The 17081-nt window shown below is 42.4% G+C and overlaps 1 protein-coding gene across 3 annotated transcripts in view; it reads left to right on the top strand.

Moving 5' to 3' along the window:
- myo6a (myosin VIa) overlaps positions 1-17081 on the top strand; it is a 226242-nt gene that overhangs the window by 197260 nt on the left and 11901 nt on the right. For 2 of the 3 annotated variants that reach the window (XM_067989190.1, XM_067989191.1), the window contains exons 27-30: positions 6027-6105; positions 8929-9089; positions 9196-9237; positions 9547-9576. In XM_067989190.1, the coding sequence (XP_067845291.1) occupies positions 6027-6105; positions 8929-9089; positions 9196-9237; positions 9547-9576 (312 nt within the window). The remainder of the gene's footprint in view (positions 1-6026; positions 6106-8928; positions 9090-9195; positions 9238-9546; positions 9577-17081) is intronic. The other variant, XM_067989192.1, reaches the window with a different exon arrangement.

The following is a 17081-nucleotide window of genomic DNA, read 5'->3' as shown; positions in this document are numbered from 1 at the left end:
GCGGTCCTAGTACCGACCCCTGGAGAACACATAGGAACAGGAGTAGGCCATTCAGCCCCTCAAGCCCACTCCACCATTTGATAAGATCATGGCTGATCTGTGATCTAACTCCATATACCTGCCTTTGGCCCATATCCCTTAATACCTTTGGTTGGCAAAAAGCTATCTATCTCGGATTTAAAATTAGCAATTGAGCTAGCATCAATTGCCATTAAACACCACTGTACACCTCCCTTCAGTCCGAAAAACAACCGTTCACCACTACTCTGTTTCCTGTCCCTTAGCCAATTCTGTATCCATGCTGCTACTGCCCCTTTTATTCCATGGGCTTCAATCTTGATGACAAGCCTATTATGTGGCACTTTATCAAACGCCTTTTGAAAGTCCATATACACTACATCAACTGCATTGCCCTCATCGCCCCTCTCTGTTACCTCATCAAAAAACTCAAGTTAGTTAAGCACGATTTGCCTTTAACAAATCTGTGCTGGCTTTCCCTAATCAATCCACACTTGTCCAAGTGACTGCTAATTCTGTCCTGGATTATTGATTCTAAAAGTTTCCTCACCACCGATGTTAGGCTGACTGGCCTGTATTTGCTGGGTTTATCCTTCTCCCCCTTTTTTGAACAGAGGTGTAACATTTGCAATCCTCCAGTCCTCTGGCACCATCCCCATATCTAAGGAGGTTTGTAAGATTGTGGCCAGAGCCTCTGCAATGTTCACCCTTTCATCCTTCAGTAACCTAGGATGTATCCCATCTGGACCAGGTGACTTTTCTACTTTGAGTACTGCCAATCTTTTAAGTACCTCTTCATCTATTCTTATCCTATCCAATATCACTACTACCTCTTCCTTTACTGCTACAGTGGCAGCATCCTCTTCTCTAGTGAAGGTGGATGCGAAGTATTCATTTTGTACCTCTGCCCCCACAAGATCTCCTTTTTATCCCTAATCAGTCCCACTCTTTCATTGACTACCCTTTTACTATTTATATGTTTATAAAATACTTTGAGTTCCCCTTTATGTTAGCTGCTAATTTGTTCTCATACTCTGTTTACCCCACTTTTTTTCCCCCTGTATTCAGCCAGGTTCTCTACTGTATTATGAACCTTACATTTGTTATAAGCCTCTTTTTTTAATTTCATTTTAGTCTCTATATCTTTAGTCATCCAGGGAGCTCTAGCTTTGTAGGGATGTGTCTACTCTGTACCCGAACAAACTCCTCCCTGAAGATCTCCATAGAATATTTTTATATTCCTTTCTCCCTTATGTGTTTATCTAGCTTCCCCTTAATTGCATCTATGCTAGTCACCTCAACTACTCTTTTGTGGTAGCAAGTTCCACATTCTGATCACTCTCTGGGTAAAGAAGTTTCTCCTGAACTCCCTACTGGATTCATTAGTGATGATCTTCTATTTATGGTCCCTAGTTCTGGTGTCCCCTGCAGGTGGAAACATCTTCTCCACGTCTACCCTATAAGATGCTTTAATAATCATGTCATTCCTCAGTTTTTTCTAAAGAAAAGGGCCCCAGTCTGCTCAATCTTTCCTGATAGGTACAACCTCTCAGTTCTGGTATCATCCTAGTAAATCATGTTTACACTTTCTCCAGTGCCTCTATATAACTTCTCTGCTTTTCAATTCTATTCCTCTAGAAATTAACCCCAGTGCTTGGCGTGCTTTTACATGGCCTTATTAACGTGCGTCGCTACTTTTAGTGATTTGTGTATCTGTACCCCGAGAGACCTCTACTCTACCCCATTTAGACTCTTATTATTGAAGCAGTACATGGCCCCCTTATTCTTCCTATCAAAATGTAATACCTCACACTTATCTATATTGAAATTCATTTGCCAATTATACACCCATTTTGCAAGTTTATTAATGTCTTCCTGTATTTTGTCACAGTCCTACTCTGTATTAACTATACCCCCAATTTGGTGTCGTCTGCATATTTTGAAATTGTGCTTGAGTCCCGAGTTCAAATCATTTATATAAATTGTGAGCAACAGTGTTCCCAGCACCGATCCTTGTGGAACACCACTTCTCACCTTTTGCCAGTCTGAGTAACTACCTTTAACCCCCACTCTCTGCTTTCAGTTTTGTAGCCAGCTATCCATTCTGCTACTTGTCCCCTGACTCCACGTGCTCTAACCGTAGTCATGAGTCTGCTATGTGGTATCTTATTGAAGACCGTTTGAAAATCCAAATATATTATGTCTATTGCATTATCCTTGTCTACGCTTTCTGCTACTTCTTCAATGAATTCAATAAGGTTGGTCAAGCATGGCCTTCCCTTTTGAAATCCGTGCTGACTATTCTTGATTATATTTTCGGTTTCTAGATGTTTATCTATTACATCTTTAAGTAAGGATTCCATTATCTTTCCTACCAGCAACATTAAGCTATAGTTCCCTGGACTGGTTCTACCTCCCTTTTTAAGTATAGGAATCATGTTAGCTGTCTGCCACTATTCCCTTTTCTAATGAATTTTTATATACATGTAATAGTACCTCTGCTATCTCTTCCCTAACTTCTTTTAATATGCAACCAGACCAGGGGTTTTATGCTCTCTAAGATTGATTGGTTTATCAATTATCTCCCCCCTTTCTATCTTAAATGTCTATGTTTTTTGATCTCCTCTTCTAATGTCGTGCCTACCATGTTAATCTCCCTGGTTAAAACTGAAGCCAAGTGATTATTTAATATTTCTGTTGTTACTACCAGTGAGTTTATCATATGTATCCCTTAGTGGCCTTACCCCATCCTGATTTTTCTTTTGTTATTTGCGTCAATAGAATATTTTACTATTTCTTTTTATATTCCTTGATAATTTTGTAATTTCTCTTTGCTTTCCTAATTTTTTTAAAACTTCTTTCCTAACCTCTTCGTATTCCTTTGTTGTCTATATACTTAGTATATGCCTTTTTCTTTAGTTTCAATTTTGCCCTTATTTCTTTCTTCATCCATGTTGTATCATTACTGGCTAGTTTGCTCTTGCTTTTTAGTGGAGTACATTTCTCCTGGATTCTCTTGATCACCATTTTAAATGTTTCTCACTGCTGTTTTATCTCTTTGTTTATCAGTAAACCAGTTTATTTTCCCTAGTTCCATTGTCATCCTCTGAAAATCAGCCTTTTTCCAATTTATTACTTTGGTCTTTGTTTTACTTATGTCCTACTCAATCTTAATCTTTATTTTAAACCTTATTATGTTGTGATCGCTAGTGCCTAGATGTTCCCTTACGCTTCTCTTATCTGTTCTGGTTCATTTCCCATTACTAGATCCAGCAGTGCTTCCTCTCTCTGGTTTCTTATATACTGGGTAAGAAAAGAATCCTGCACACATTCTAAAAACTCAATTTCTATACCCTTTTACCTACCTCCTCTTGCCAGTTTATTTGGCATGATGTGGAGATGCCGGTGATGGACTGGGGTGGACAAATGTAAGGAATCTTACAACACCAGGCTATAGTCCAACAGTTTTATTTGAAAATCACAAGCTTTCGGAGCTTACCTCCTTCGTCAGGTGAGTGACGAAGGAGGAAAGCTCCGAAAGCTTGTGATTTTCAAATAAAACTGTTGGACTATAACCTGGTGTTGTAAGATTCCTTGCAGTTTATTTGGGGATAGTTAAAATCTCCCATGATTATTATTCTATGTCCATTACTCATTTTACGTATTTGCCTTCATATTTCTTCCTCCACTTCCTTTCCACTATTGGGTGGTCTGTAGTATACCCATATTAGCATGATCAATCCCTTATAGATTCTGTTTCTATCCTTCTGTTAGTTCCGTCCCTTTTTTCTACTGCCATTATGTTATCTCTAATTAGTACAGCTACTCCACTCCCCTTCTTCCTTCCTTGTCCTTTCTGATTGTTATAACCTGCAATATTTAGTTTTCAGTCCTGTTCTTTATGTAGCCATGTTTCAGTTATTCCTACTATATCTGGTTCCTCACGACGAATTATTGCCTCTAGTTCCCCTGTTTTATTTTGAACACTGCCTACATTGCTGTACAGGCAGTTTAATTCATCTTTAATAGTTGTACCTTTTACTTTATTTTTAACCATCTTTTTATACTTGTGTTTTATAACTGTATTTGTTCCTTGACCATTTCTGTTATCTTTATTCCTTACCCTGGTCTGACCTCTACTCTCATCTCCTGTTATTTTATCTTTAAGCTTTTGTTACAGATCCCTCCCCCCATCTTGCTAGTTTAAAGCCTTATCCACCGCCCTATTTATCCTTTCCGCAAGGACTCTGGTCCCATTCCGGTTCAGGTGGAGCCCGTTCCAATGGTACAGCTCCTTCCTGTCCCAGTACTGGTGCCAGTGTCCCATGAAATGGAACCCCTCCTTCCCACACCAGTCTTTCAGCCACACATTCACCTTTCTGATCTGTCTATCCCTAAGCCAATTAGCACATGGCTCGGGTAGTAATCCTGAGATTACCACCATGGGGTCCTGCTTTTTAATTTAGTCCCTAGCTTCTGATATTCCTTTAGCAGGACCTCCTCCTTGTTCGTCCTTATGTCATTGGTGCTGAAATGGACCACGACAGCTGGATCTTCCCCCTCCCTTTCCAAGTTCCTCTCCAGTTGCTCTGAGTGTGTGTTTGTATCTGGATAGGTGGGAGCGATATGTATGTGTATTTGTATCTGTGTGATAGAGGTGTGTGTGTCTGAGATTCCTGTATCTCAGATATAACACTTTTCTAACTTGTGATTTTCTCTCGGGAGATCCATCAAGAATCAGTATAGTTGAAAGGACTTGCCTTAAAGCCTTTTGCCTTTCAGTTGCATCAGCCTCAGTAACTTTCTGGCTAACATATTCCAATGTGTTCATATTGTATATTTATCTAGATACATCTTTCTTGAAAAACCCTATTTTTTTAATGTATCTCTCAGATCTCCATTATGAAATGTGTTCACACTCAATATCGTATTGATTGTGCACAAGTTCTATTACATCAACTAGTTGCAGTGTTGAATCTTCTGTTTCTGAAATGGCTATCCTCACAGACTGCAAAATTAAAACTATTAGTGGCTAATTATTACAACTATTAGGTAGAGCAATATTCATGACTTGGTGCTGCTGTGAGTGCTCTTCATATTTGGAACTTGGGTATGAATCCAGCCTATGCTCGTGGAATGAAAGTGATTGTTTTAAATGAATTTGGTGTAGTTTCAAACCAATTCTAGTGGTGTGAACCCACAGCACAAAACTGAGGATATTTTGTCAAAAAAAAAAGTTGTTATTCTCACTAGGGCAATTTGGATGGTTCTTGTGGGAAATGGAAAATTCATCCTAGTGCAGTAGGCTGTAAAGCTTTTTTTGGAGCTCTGTTCTGCATTTGACCTGATCTAGGAGTGCCTGTGGCCTATATTGGGTCATCATGGTAGAATTGTGTTCCATCTTTCAGCACTGTAATCTGACCCATCATTAGCCTGAACACTGTCAAAGTCTGAGACTTACAGAAGAGGTGAAGCATTGGGTGCGTTCCCTCCCTTTCATCTGGACGCCTGAGACACATTCAGTAAACATTATATGTTGAGTTACCACTGAACGCCATAAGTAATTAAGGAGAATATTTTGCTCTGTGTGTAAAGTTGAAGGAAAACTTTCTTGTCGTTATAAAGCAATGATGGTTTTGATTTTAAAAAATTCATCTTCACATACAGAGCACAGTGTGCCCCAAGTGACCTGATTACATCATCAGAAGGGGGTGTGACCATTTGATCACATGTTGAATATTAATATATTCAGTGGATATTTGACACGTCTAATGGATATTTGATGTACATTCCTTTTTAAATTATGAATATGCAAGAAAAAGATTTGCAACTGATTGTGACTTGTGAGGCGCTTGCAGAAAGTTTGCCAGTTACAACTGATTCCAGCAGCACTTTCCTGGTAGTACCTGCATGATGTTTCTCTTGCTGATTTCACATTCTCTCCTCCTGTTGCACTGAGACCTTTGACTATAACTTACAGAAACGTCTTTCTGTTCTGTTTTTACTAGGAAAGCTGATATGGAGATAAAGAGGAAACTGGAGGAGGAGGAGAGGAAGAAACGGGAGGAAGAGGAGCGTCGTCTGCAGGTTTGATTTTTCAAGATGTGAAAAGTGATTCTCGTCAGATCGCTGTTTTTTAGCCTGTAATATTGTCAGGAAGGGCATCAGAAAGACTTGACTTAGGTAATCTGGAGACTCAACAGAAACAAACACTGGTTTAAACATTTCCTTGTAGACATCGTCAGACGGTTAGCAAAGTTCACCTTGCACACAACTAGACAGAATCTATTGAGGGCAGAAGATTTGAGGGATGATCTGATCGAGGTGTTTAAAATGTTAAAAGGATTTGATAAGCTGGATACAGAGAAACTATTTCCTTTGGTGGGGGTATTGAGAACAAGGGGACATAATCTTCAAATTAGAGCTAGGCTATTTAGGAGTGAAATCAGGGAGCACTTTTTCACACAAAGGGTAATGGAAATCTGAAACTCTCTTTCCCCCAAAAGTCTGTGGATCCTGGGACAATTGAATTTTCAAGCCAAAGATCGATAGATTTTTCTTGGATAAGGGTATCAATGGATATGGAGCTAAGGCAGGTAAATTGTGTTAAGATGCAGATCAGAATTGGAGGAGAAAAGTGAGCCTCAAAGGTCAGTTTTCTCTTTAGGAGAGGGGCAAGTAAGGAGGATTCACAGAAATTGAGAGCAGCTTTGGCAAGGGATCAAAAGGAATGGCTGGTGGAGGAGTAGGAAGACAGCAGCATTAGCCTGAATAAACTAAGATAAAAGCCATCTTTCACATTGCTTATTAGCAGCACTTTTAAATGCACACCTGCCTAGCCTTTGGCACGCTTTCCCCGCAATACTTCTGCAGTCGTCGATTTTCTCAACCACTTCCTCACCTCTGCTTTTGTTGTCCTTGTCCCCAGCAAAACTTTCACACACTCCCATCTCAGTAATTTCCTCTAGTATGGCATCAATTTTCGCTCCCTCAAGTCCAAGGGCCACAGACTTAAGCATATCTGGTGCTCAACTGGCTTAGACATCCATCACCAGATCTGGCTGGACCATATCAAGCTCGACCCAGACTTTAGCCTCCTCTGCATATTTCCCCTTCGTAACATCACCCACCTCCACCCCTGCCTCAGCCTATCTGCTGCTGAAACTTTCATCCATGCTTTTGTCACATCCAGACTCGACTATTTCAGTGCTCTCCTTGCCGGTCTCCCATCCTTCACCCTCTGTAATCTTCAACTCATCCAAAACTCTGCTGTCCATATCCGATGCCGTGCCAAGTCTTGCTTGCCTTTCACCTCTGTCCTCACTGACCTACATTGGCTCCCTGTGCCTCAAGTTTAAAATTCTCATCCTTGCATTTTAATCCTTCCATGGCCTTGCCCATCCCTATCTCTGTAACCTCCTCCAGTCCGACAAGCCCTCCCACCCGAACACACCTTTCCTCTTTTTCTGGCTTCTTGTGCATCCCCCTCCTTTTGCCCTACCGTTGGCAGCCATGCCTCCAACTGCCTAGGCCCCACACCCAGGAATTTTATCCCCAAACCCCCCCACCTCCCCACGTCCCTTTCATCCTTTTAAGTCCCTCCTTAAAAACCTATCCGCATGAAGCTTTTGATCATCCTTCCTAATACCTTCTTTAGCTTGACATCCATTTTTTTGATTCTGCCTCTGTGAGGTGCTTTGGGATGTTATTCTATGAGTTAAAAGTGCAAGCTGCTATTTCTCGTCGTTTGTCTCCAACTAACCCAATGGTGTAAAACCATGTATTTTTTTATATAACTATGTTGCTTATCTTATATTCCCATTTCAGGATTTTGGCTTCATTCCTACTTTTAACTCGTAGAAACACCATTTAGGCCTTTGATATGTTTATCGGTGGGGTTTGGGGTACCACTGAGTCTGAATAACCAAACCAACCATAGTCGAATAATTGCATATTGCAAAGCTTGTCAGTTTAAGGGCCTTTGGCCTAATGCTTATTAAAGGCTGCCCTCTGCAGACCATCCTTAAGGCGTTATTACAGCAAGTGGTTCCTCACAAGGAATGACTTGGGGAAAGGGAATGACCTCGATCACTGTTCGTCTTTTTGAAGAGACCTTGAAGGTGATAACACAAAAAGCAAATCTGTTCACCTCCTTTTATTGTCCTGGTCCCTCTGGCTTGCACTTTTCAAATCACAATAACTCCTGTAAAAACAATTGGCTAGTATCAAACAAAAGAGTTTTAAGTCTATCCTATGTTGGCTCAGGGATGTTGCAGCATCTTACCACCACTTCATCTGAGGTCAACGCAGACCAGGGTTTGAACTTGGTCTCTTCCTGGTCTATATGGCTCAGAACCACACCACACAGTACATTTACCCACCGAGCCATCGGACCAGCCATATTCAGACTTTTATTTTCGTTACACTACCAATAGTTTGTTGAACTAATTGAACTTCAGAAGTTTCAAAAATCTGACTGATAATGACATTCAGACGTGACTAAATAATTGGGGCTGATTGTAGCAGCTCCTCACAATGCATGCTTATGCTCGAATGGTTTTCTTCACTTTCTTCCACCCCCCCACCTTAAAGCTCCAACTTCAATGAGACTTTCTTGTAACCTTGGTTCTAATGTTTAAGGAACAACTCTGACATCTGAAGTTAATCCTTTGTCAGTTAGAAATGAGGAGTGAGACGTTTAAGGATGCTGGTCTGGCAATCTACCTTTGTGGAAATGATCAATAATAAAAGCTTCAAATTAATTATCTTTTTACATGTTCAGGAGATAGTGCTTATTTTCTTTGTCATTTGCTCATCTGTAATGGAGATGAATAACTTCCCCATTATCAAGAGCTAACCAAATAGTCACCTCAGTTTAAATGGTCCAATGAACACCTTTGTGGTTGCCAGGCTGAAATGGAGGCTGAGCTCGCCACAGCGCGTGAGGAGGATGCCCGTAAGCAGGTACTGCTTGAACAAGAGCGACGTGATCGGGAGCTTGCCATGAGGATTGCACGAAGTGAGTCCGAGCTCATCAGTGACGAATCTCCAATGGACACAGGAATTAAGAGGTGGGGTCTTAAAATGCTTTAAAATCCCCTCTCCTATTGTTTTGTCCCCCAATTCCTCTTGCTGTTCATGCTGGAAGCTTAATAATAAATTTCTTCTCTTTCACAGTGTTGAAGTTAAACACATCCGCCCAGTTGCAGTGGCTGCTAAGTATGGATATGTAACCTGCATTTCTATCTTGCATACTTATTAAATCACCCTCTCTGCATATTAATTATACTACATTAATTGCAGAATTCCCGCACACGGGTTCCCATACAAAAAATTAGACAAATTAAGATGATTTTATGATGAGACTTTCTAATCATCATGATTTTTGCATGAGTTCAGAGATTATTTTTAATCCAAGAAAATAAAATCAATAGAAGTCCAATAAAATACGTTACCCCGAGCTGTCTGTGGGAAAGTGTGAGGTTTATGTTCCTAGCAGAATCTAACTAAAGTGTGTTCTATTTCCAGATCTGGTGGACCAGAATCCAAAATGACAATGTATGAGTTTTCTGTTATTTCATTTGTTTTATTTGCACTATTGGGTATTGGTGACGGGGATGTTGTTGTTGTTAATGACTATGTTAATAGTGATGGTACATTTGTTTCTCCTCTTTTCCTTTTTTTAAAAAAAAAAGCACACAAAGTTAAGACTACACTTCAACATTCTTAATCTGACTGTTCTGGTTCAACACTTTTTCATTGATCCTTGCTTGTCTGTGAGAGTTGTTCCTATTTGCTTGCTGTATCAGTGGGAATGGCAGTGGTTTATAATTATCGGGTCCCCAGCTCAAACTGGTGGTTTGCCTGCCCACTGGCTTGTGAGTTTGGGTGGTTTCAATCCAGATCCCAGTGAGTGTACGTACTTCTTGGTCACATTGTGCTATCTGATACTAAATTGTCAGTCTGAGAGGTGGCTGGTGTGAGAAGTGGAGACATATCTCACTGGCTGCAGTAGGCGGTGCTCTGATAAGGGTTGGGCTGAGGTATATTATTGGGGCAGAATGAAGGAAACTTTACTCTGCATCAACCTGTAACAGAGTCGTAGAAAGGTTACAGCAGAGAAAGAAGCCATTCGGCCCATTGAGCCCATGCTGGCTCTTTGTAACAGCAGCCCAGTTAGCCTCATTCCCCCCGATCCTTCCCCGTAGCCCTGCAAATTTTTTCCCTTCAAGTATTTATCTAATTCCTTTTTTAATCTGCTTCCACCACCCTTTCAGGCAGTGCGTTCCAGATCATAACTACTCACTGCGTAAAAAAGTTTTTCCTCATGTCGCCTTTGGTTCTTTTGTCAATCACCTTAAATCTGTGTCCTCTGGTTCTCGACCCTTCCACCAATGGGAACAATTTCTCTTTATTTACTTTATCTAAACCAGTCATCTTTTTGAATACCTCTATCAAATCTCCTCTTAACCTTCTCTGCTTTAAGGAGAACAACCCCAGCTTCTCCAGTCTATCCATGTAACTGAAGTCCCTCATCTCTGGAACAATTCTAGTAAATCTTTCCTGCACCCTCTCTAAGGCCTTCACATCCTCCCTAAAGTGCAATGCCCAGAATTGGGCACAATACTCCAGTTGTGGCTGCACCAGTGTTTTATAAGAGGTTCAACATAACTTCCTTGCTTTTGTGCTCTATGCCTCTAGTTATAAAGCCCAGAATCCCGTAAGCTTTTTTAACCACTTTCTCAACCTGTCCTGCCACCGTCAAAGATTTGTGAATATATACCCCCAGATCTCTCTGTTCCTGCACCCCATTTAGAATTGTACCATTTAGTTTATATTGCCCCTCCTCATTCTTCCTGCTAAAATGTATCACTTCGCACTTCTCTGCGTTAAATTTCATCTGCCATGTGTCCACCTGTTCCCCCAGCCTGTCTATGTCCTCTTGAAGTCTATTACTATCATTCCCACTGTTCACTACACTTCCAAGTTTTGTGTCATCTGCAAATTTTGAAATTGTGCCCTGTACACTCAAGTTCAAGTCATTAATATATATCAAGAAAAGCAGTGGTCCCAGCACCGATCCCCGGGGAACACCACTGTATACCTTTCTCTGGTCCGAAAAACAACTATTCACCACTCCTCACTGTTTCCTGTCACTTAGCCAATTTCTATCCATGCTGCCACTGCCCCTTTTATTCCATGGACTTCAATTTTGCTGACAAGCTTATTATGTGGCACTTTATCAAACGCCTTTTGAAAGTCCATATACACCACATCAACGGCATTGCTCTCATCAAAAAACTCAATCAAGTTAGTTAAACACGATTTGCCTTTAACAAATCTGTGCTGTCTTTCCTTCATTAATCCACACTTGTCCAAGTGACTTAATTTTGTCCCGGATTATCGTTTCTAAAAGCTTCCCCATCACCGAGGTTAAACTGACTAGCCTGTAGTAGACGGATTTATCCTTACACCCTTGAACAAGGGTGTAATATTCTCCAGTCCTCTGGCACCACCCCCTTATCTAAGGAGGATTGGAAGATTATGGCCAGCACCTCTGCAATTTACACCCTTCCCTCAGAAACCTAGTGATATCTGACCTTAGGTCTGCTTGATGTTGACACTGAGTATCTGAAATGGAAAGTTTTCCTTTCCCAAACACTGATACCCTTCACTTGATGATCAGGAAGACCATTGAAAAGGTCATGAATTAAAATATACTTTGAACTGTTATCAATTAAATTTGGTCTAAGTGAGGTAGGATGATAACATTGAACACTACAGATTCCACATTACCTTCTCAATGTAGAAGCCTTATTTTATCTCCAGCCACCCTGGAAACTGGATCACGTTATTTTAGATCACAGTTTATTTCTATCCTGATATCACCTCCTTCATGCTGTGTTGCATAGGTGCAGCCAGTGGAGGGAATGTGTTGCCTGAAATATCTTTGGCATGGGTTACATTGCTCCTCTTCCCCCCACCCCCCCCTCCCCAAATCCTGGAATTGTCCCAGATCTCTTTTTTCCCCCCCACCCCCCCCGCCAGGTCTTGACTCTTAGATACACCTCTGCAGTACCTTGTGGATAGTTATTCATGAACATGTGATTTTGTGAAGAAAGAGCCCAATTTGCACCCTTTGACCAACCCAGAGTTAAAATTGAACTTGAAACCACATGTGAAGCTGTTGTGTCATCTGCTTAAAAAATACTAGTTGTTTGTCTTATATTAAAAATATTGTCTGTCAACTTTTTCCATTGTAAATTCCTATGTCCACATTTATAATGGAAACTGCCCATACATAATTGCAACCACACATTAGGGTGCTACAGCACCACCACTGGCAGGAGGGTGTAATTACAGACCAGGTGACTTGTTTACAGAGGCAATTTTTGATTATAAATGTGGGCATAAGAATTTATAATAGAAATATCAAAATAAGGATAGAATGTATAACTTTAAAAATGGGCATTGAATTACGTCTGTGCACCCTGGTCAAATTATCCCCCTGCTCACTAACCAATTTCACCTAAAGATTACACTTGGTCTTATCTTCCCCACGTGCAACAGCACAGGAGATTGACTAGTCATAATTATAAAATATCAGTACATAGGATAACTAAAGGAACATTGCCTCATTAAATGAAGTGTGGGCTCAACACCTGTAAGACATGATATTGATCAACAGTAAGGACCTATATAAGTGTCAATACATTCCTGGCTTGCTGAAAGGAGCGATGAGTAACATGAACCATTCGCTACTCAAATCAATGAATAGCACTCCAAATTTAAATATTATTACCTGCAGACTGTGAAAGGTAATAAAACATAATCTGGGCAAAAGAATTTTGCAGTGGAAATATTCAACACACAGGGATCCTCGCGTGGCATTCTTTTGCCAATTTATGGAACTGCATGAGGGGTTTGGATTCTAAGTGCAATCTCTGGTATTATACTGCTGGACACCGATCCCCTTTGGCCAACTGTTCTGTAAGTTTTCACTCAGACACTGAAGCACTAATATTACAATAAAACTTTCCACATGTCAAGAGTACCTTTTTTACTCTAATACCATTTGTAAACTTGCAAAATAAATACTAAAAAATAAAACAATTTAAACCCTTCACCTCACCTTCCCTGCTGTCCTTTTTCTGCTTCCAGTTCTTTTTTCTTTCCTAATGTCTTTTTTAAACCTTGAATTGTATTTATTTCTATTTAATGTATTCTATATTTCGTGAACTCTTTTTTGCCTAACAGAAATTCTGTTTTAACTTGTTACCTTCTTTCCTCTGTCTCCCAAACTCCAATCAGATTTCCGCAGTCCAGAAACGGCCCTTATCAAAGTCACAAATGACATCCTATGTGGCTGTGACCGTGGTAAATTACCCCTCCTCATCTTTCTCGACCAGTCTGAACCAGACCATTTGCATCCTTGGCGTCCTGTTTGGCCCTGATATATCTGCTCCATCATCAAGACCACCTACTTCTACCTCCGTAACATCGCCCATCTCTGCCCTTGCCTCAGCTCATCTGCTGAAACCCTCATCTGTGCCTTTTGTTACCTCTAGACTGGACTATTCCAATGCTGTCCTGGCTGGCCTCCCATTTTCCACCCTTCATAAACTTGAGCTCATTCAAAACTCTGCTGCCCTAACTCTCACCAAGTCCCATTCTCCCAACCCCTGTGCTTGCACCCGGTACATTGGCTTGTACATTGGCTCCCGGTCCAGGAACGCCTTGATTTTAAAATTCTCATCCTTATTTTCAAATCCCTCCATGGCCTTGTCCCATCCTATCTCTGTAACCTCCTCCAGCCCTACAACCCTCCGAGATCTCTGCGTTCCTCCAATTCTTGCTTCTTGCGCTTTCCCGATTTTAATCTCTCCACCATTGGTGGTTGTGCATTCAGCTGCCTAGGCCCTAAACTCAGGAATTTCCTCCCTAAACATCTTTACGTCTCTCTCCTCCTTTTAAGACACTCCTTAAAACCTAGCTCTTTGATCAAGCTTTTGGTCGCCTGTCCTAATACCTCCTTATGTGGCTCGGTGTCAAATTTTGTTTGATAACGCTCTTGTGAAGCACCTTGGGATGTCTTACTACGTTAAAGGTGCTATATAAATGTAAGTTGGTGCTGCTGTTGTCTGCATCCTTTGATGCGGTTGACCACATCATCTTCCTCCAACACCTCTCCTCCGTCGTCCAGCTGGATGGGACTGCGCTCGCCTGGTTCCATTTTTATCTGTTCAGTCGTAGCCAGAGAATCTGCCAGCTCCAGCACAATTACCTCGAGTCCTCCAAGGATCTACCCTTGGCCCCCTCCTATTTCTCATCTACATGTAGCCCCTCGACGACATCATCTGAAAACGCAAAGTCATGTTCCACATGTCTCCTGACGACACCCAACTCTATCTCATCACCACCTCTCTCGACGCCTCCACTGTCACACTGCTTGTCCGACATCTAGTACCGGATGAGCAGAAATTTCCTCCAACTAAATATTGGGAAAATCAAATCCATTATCTTCGGTCTCTGCCACAAACTCCGTTCCCTAGTCACCGACTCCATCCCTCTGCCTGGCCACTGTCTGAGGCTGAACCAGACCGTTCACAACCTTGGTGTCCTATTTGACCCTGAGATAAGCTTCCGGCCACATATCTGCTCCATCACCAAGACCGTCTACTTCCACCTCTGTAACATCGCCCGTCTCCGCCCCTGCCTCAGCTCATCAACGCCCCGACAACATCTCGGCTGTAGTGCTGAAGACTTGTGCTCCAGAACTAGCTGCGCCTCTAGCCAAGCTGTTCCAGTACAGCTACAACACTGGCATCTACCCGCCAATGTGGAAAATTGCCCAGGTATGTCCTGTCCACAAAAAGCAGGACAAATCCAATCCGGCCAATTACCGTCCCATCAGTCTACTCTCAATCATCAGCAAAGTGATGGAAGGTGTCGTCGACAGTGCTATCAAGCGGCACTTATTCACCAATAACCTGCTCACCGATGTTCAGTTTGGGTTCCGCCAGGACCACTCTGCTCCAGACCTCATTACAGCCTTGGTCCAAACATGGACAAAAGAGCTGAATTCCTGAGGTGAGAGTGACTGCCCTGGACATCAAGACAGCATTTGACCGAGTGTGGCACCAAGGAGCCCTAGTAAAATTGAAGTCAATGGGAATCGGGGAAAACTCTCCAGTGGCTGGAGTCATACCTAGCACAAAGGAAGATGGTAGTGGTTGTTGGAGGCCAATCATCTCAGCCCCAGGACATTGCTGCAGGAGTTCCTCAATGCAGTATCCAAGGCCCAACCATCTTCAGCTGCTTCATCAATGACCTTCCCTCCATCATAAGGTCAGAAATGGGGATGTTCGCTGATGATTGCACAGTGTTCAGTTCCATTCGCAACCCCTCAGATAATGAAGCAGTCCGAGCCCGCATGCAGCAAGATCTGGACAACATCCAGGCTTGGGCTGATAAGTGGCAAGTAACATTCGTGACAGATAAGTGCCAGGCAATGACCATCTCCAACAAGAGAGAGTCTAACCACCTCCCCTTGACATTCAATGGCATTACCATCGCCGAATCCCCCACCATCAACATCCTGGGGGTCACCATTGACCAGAAACTTAACTGGACCAGCCATATAAATACTGTGGCTACGAGAGCAGGTCAGAGGTTGGGTATTCTGCAGCGAGTGACTCACCACCTGACTCCCCAAAGCCTTTCCATCATCTACAAGGCACAAGTCAGGTGTGTGATGGAATACTCTCCACTTGCCTGGATGAGTGCAGCTCCAACAACACTCAAGAAGCTCGACACCATCCAGGACAAAGCAGCCCGCTTGATTGGCACCCCATCCACCACCCTAAACATTCACTCCCTTCACCACCGGTGCACAGTGGCTGCAGTGTGTACCATCCACAGGATGCACTGCAGCAACTCGCCAAGGCTTCTTCGACAGCACCTCCCAAACCCGCGACCTATACCACCTAGAAAGACAAGAGCAGCAGGTACATGGGAACAACACCACCTGCACGTCCCCCTCCAAGTCACACACCATCCCGACTTGAAAATATATTGCCGTTCCTTCATCGTCGCTGGGTCAAAATCCTGGAACTCCCTAACAGCACTGTGGGAGAACCTTCACCACACGGACTGCAACGGTTCAAGAAGGCGGCTCACCACCACCTTCTCAAGGGCAATTAGGGATGGGCAATAAATGCTGGCCTTGCCAGCGATGCCCACATCCCATGAATGAATTAAAAAAAAATCTGCTGAAACCCTCATCCATGCCTTTGTTACCTCTGGACTTGACTGTTTCATTGTTCTCCTGGCCGGCCTCCCATCTTCCACCCTCCTTAAACTTGAGCTCATCCAAAACTCTGCTGCCTGTATCCTAACTAGCACCAAGTCCCGTTCACCCACCACCCCTGTGCTCGCTGACCTATCCTGGCTCCTGGTCCAGCAACGCCTCGATTTTAAAATTCTCATCCTTATTTTCAAATCCCTCAATGGCCTCGCCCCTTCCTATCTCTTTGACCTCCTCCAGGCCTACAACCCTCCGAGATCTCTGCGCTCCTCCAATTCTTGCCTCTTGTGCATCCCTAATTTTAATCGTTCTACCATTGGCGGCCATGCCTTCAGCTGCCTAGGCCCTAAGCTCTGGAATTCCCTCCCTAAACCTCTCCGTCTCTCTACCTCTATCTCTCCTCCTTTTAAGACATTCCTCAAAACCTACCTCTTTGACCAAGCTTTTGGTTACCTGTCCAATGTGGCTTGGTGTCAAATTTTGTTTGATGCTCCTGTGAAGTGCCTTGGGATATTTTACTATGTTAAAGATGCTATATAAATGCAAGCTGCTGTTTTTTTTAAAAAAAGGTGTTCTCATTGGCTGAAAACTTGCTCTAAAGGGTGTTTCCAACCACCTGCAAACACAGACTGTGGAGACTGAATTGGTTGCATCCAAGTCATATACACATTGGAATCAGGAAGGGTTGCTACTGATTAGTATACTTGCTGTGTCACTCAGAGGGTTAAGTGGTATTTTAACAGAGTTTCAAATTTTC

This window comes from Heptranchias perlo, chromosome 8, assembly GCF_035084215.1.
Source record: "Heptranchias perlo isolate sHepPer1 chromosome 8, sHepPer1.hap1, whole genome shotgun sequence".
NCBI classification, from domain to species: domain Eukaryota; kingdom Metazoa; phylum Chordata; class Chondrichthyes; order Hexanchiformes; family Hexanchidae; genus Heptranchias; species Heptranchias perlo.
This window is presented reverse-complemented; position numbering and strand designations above follow the sequence as displayed.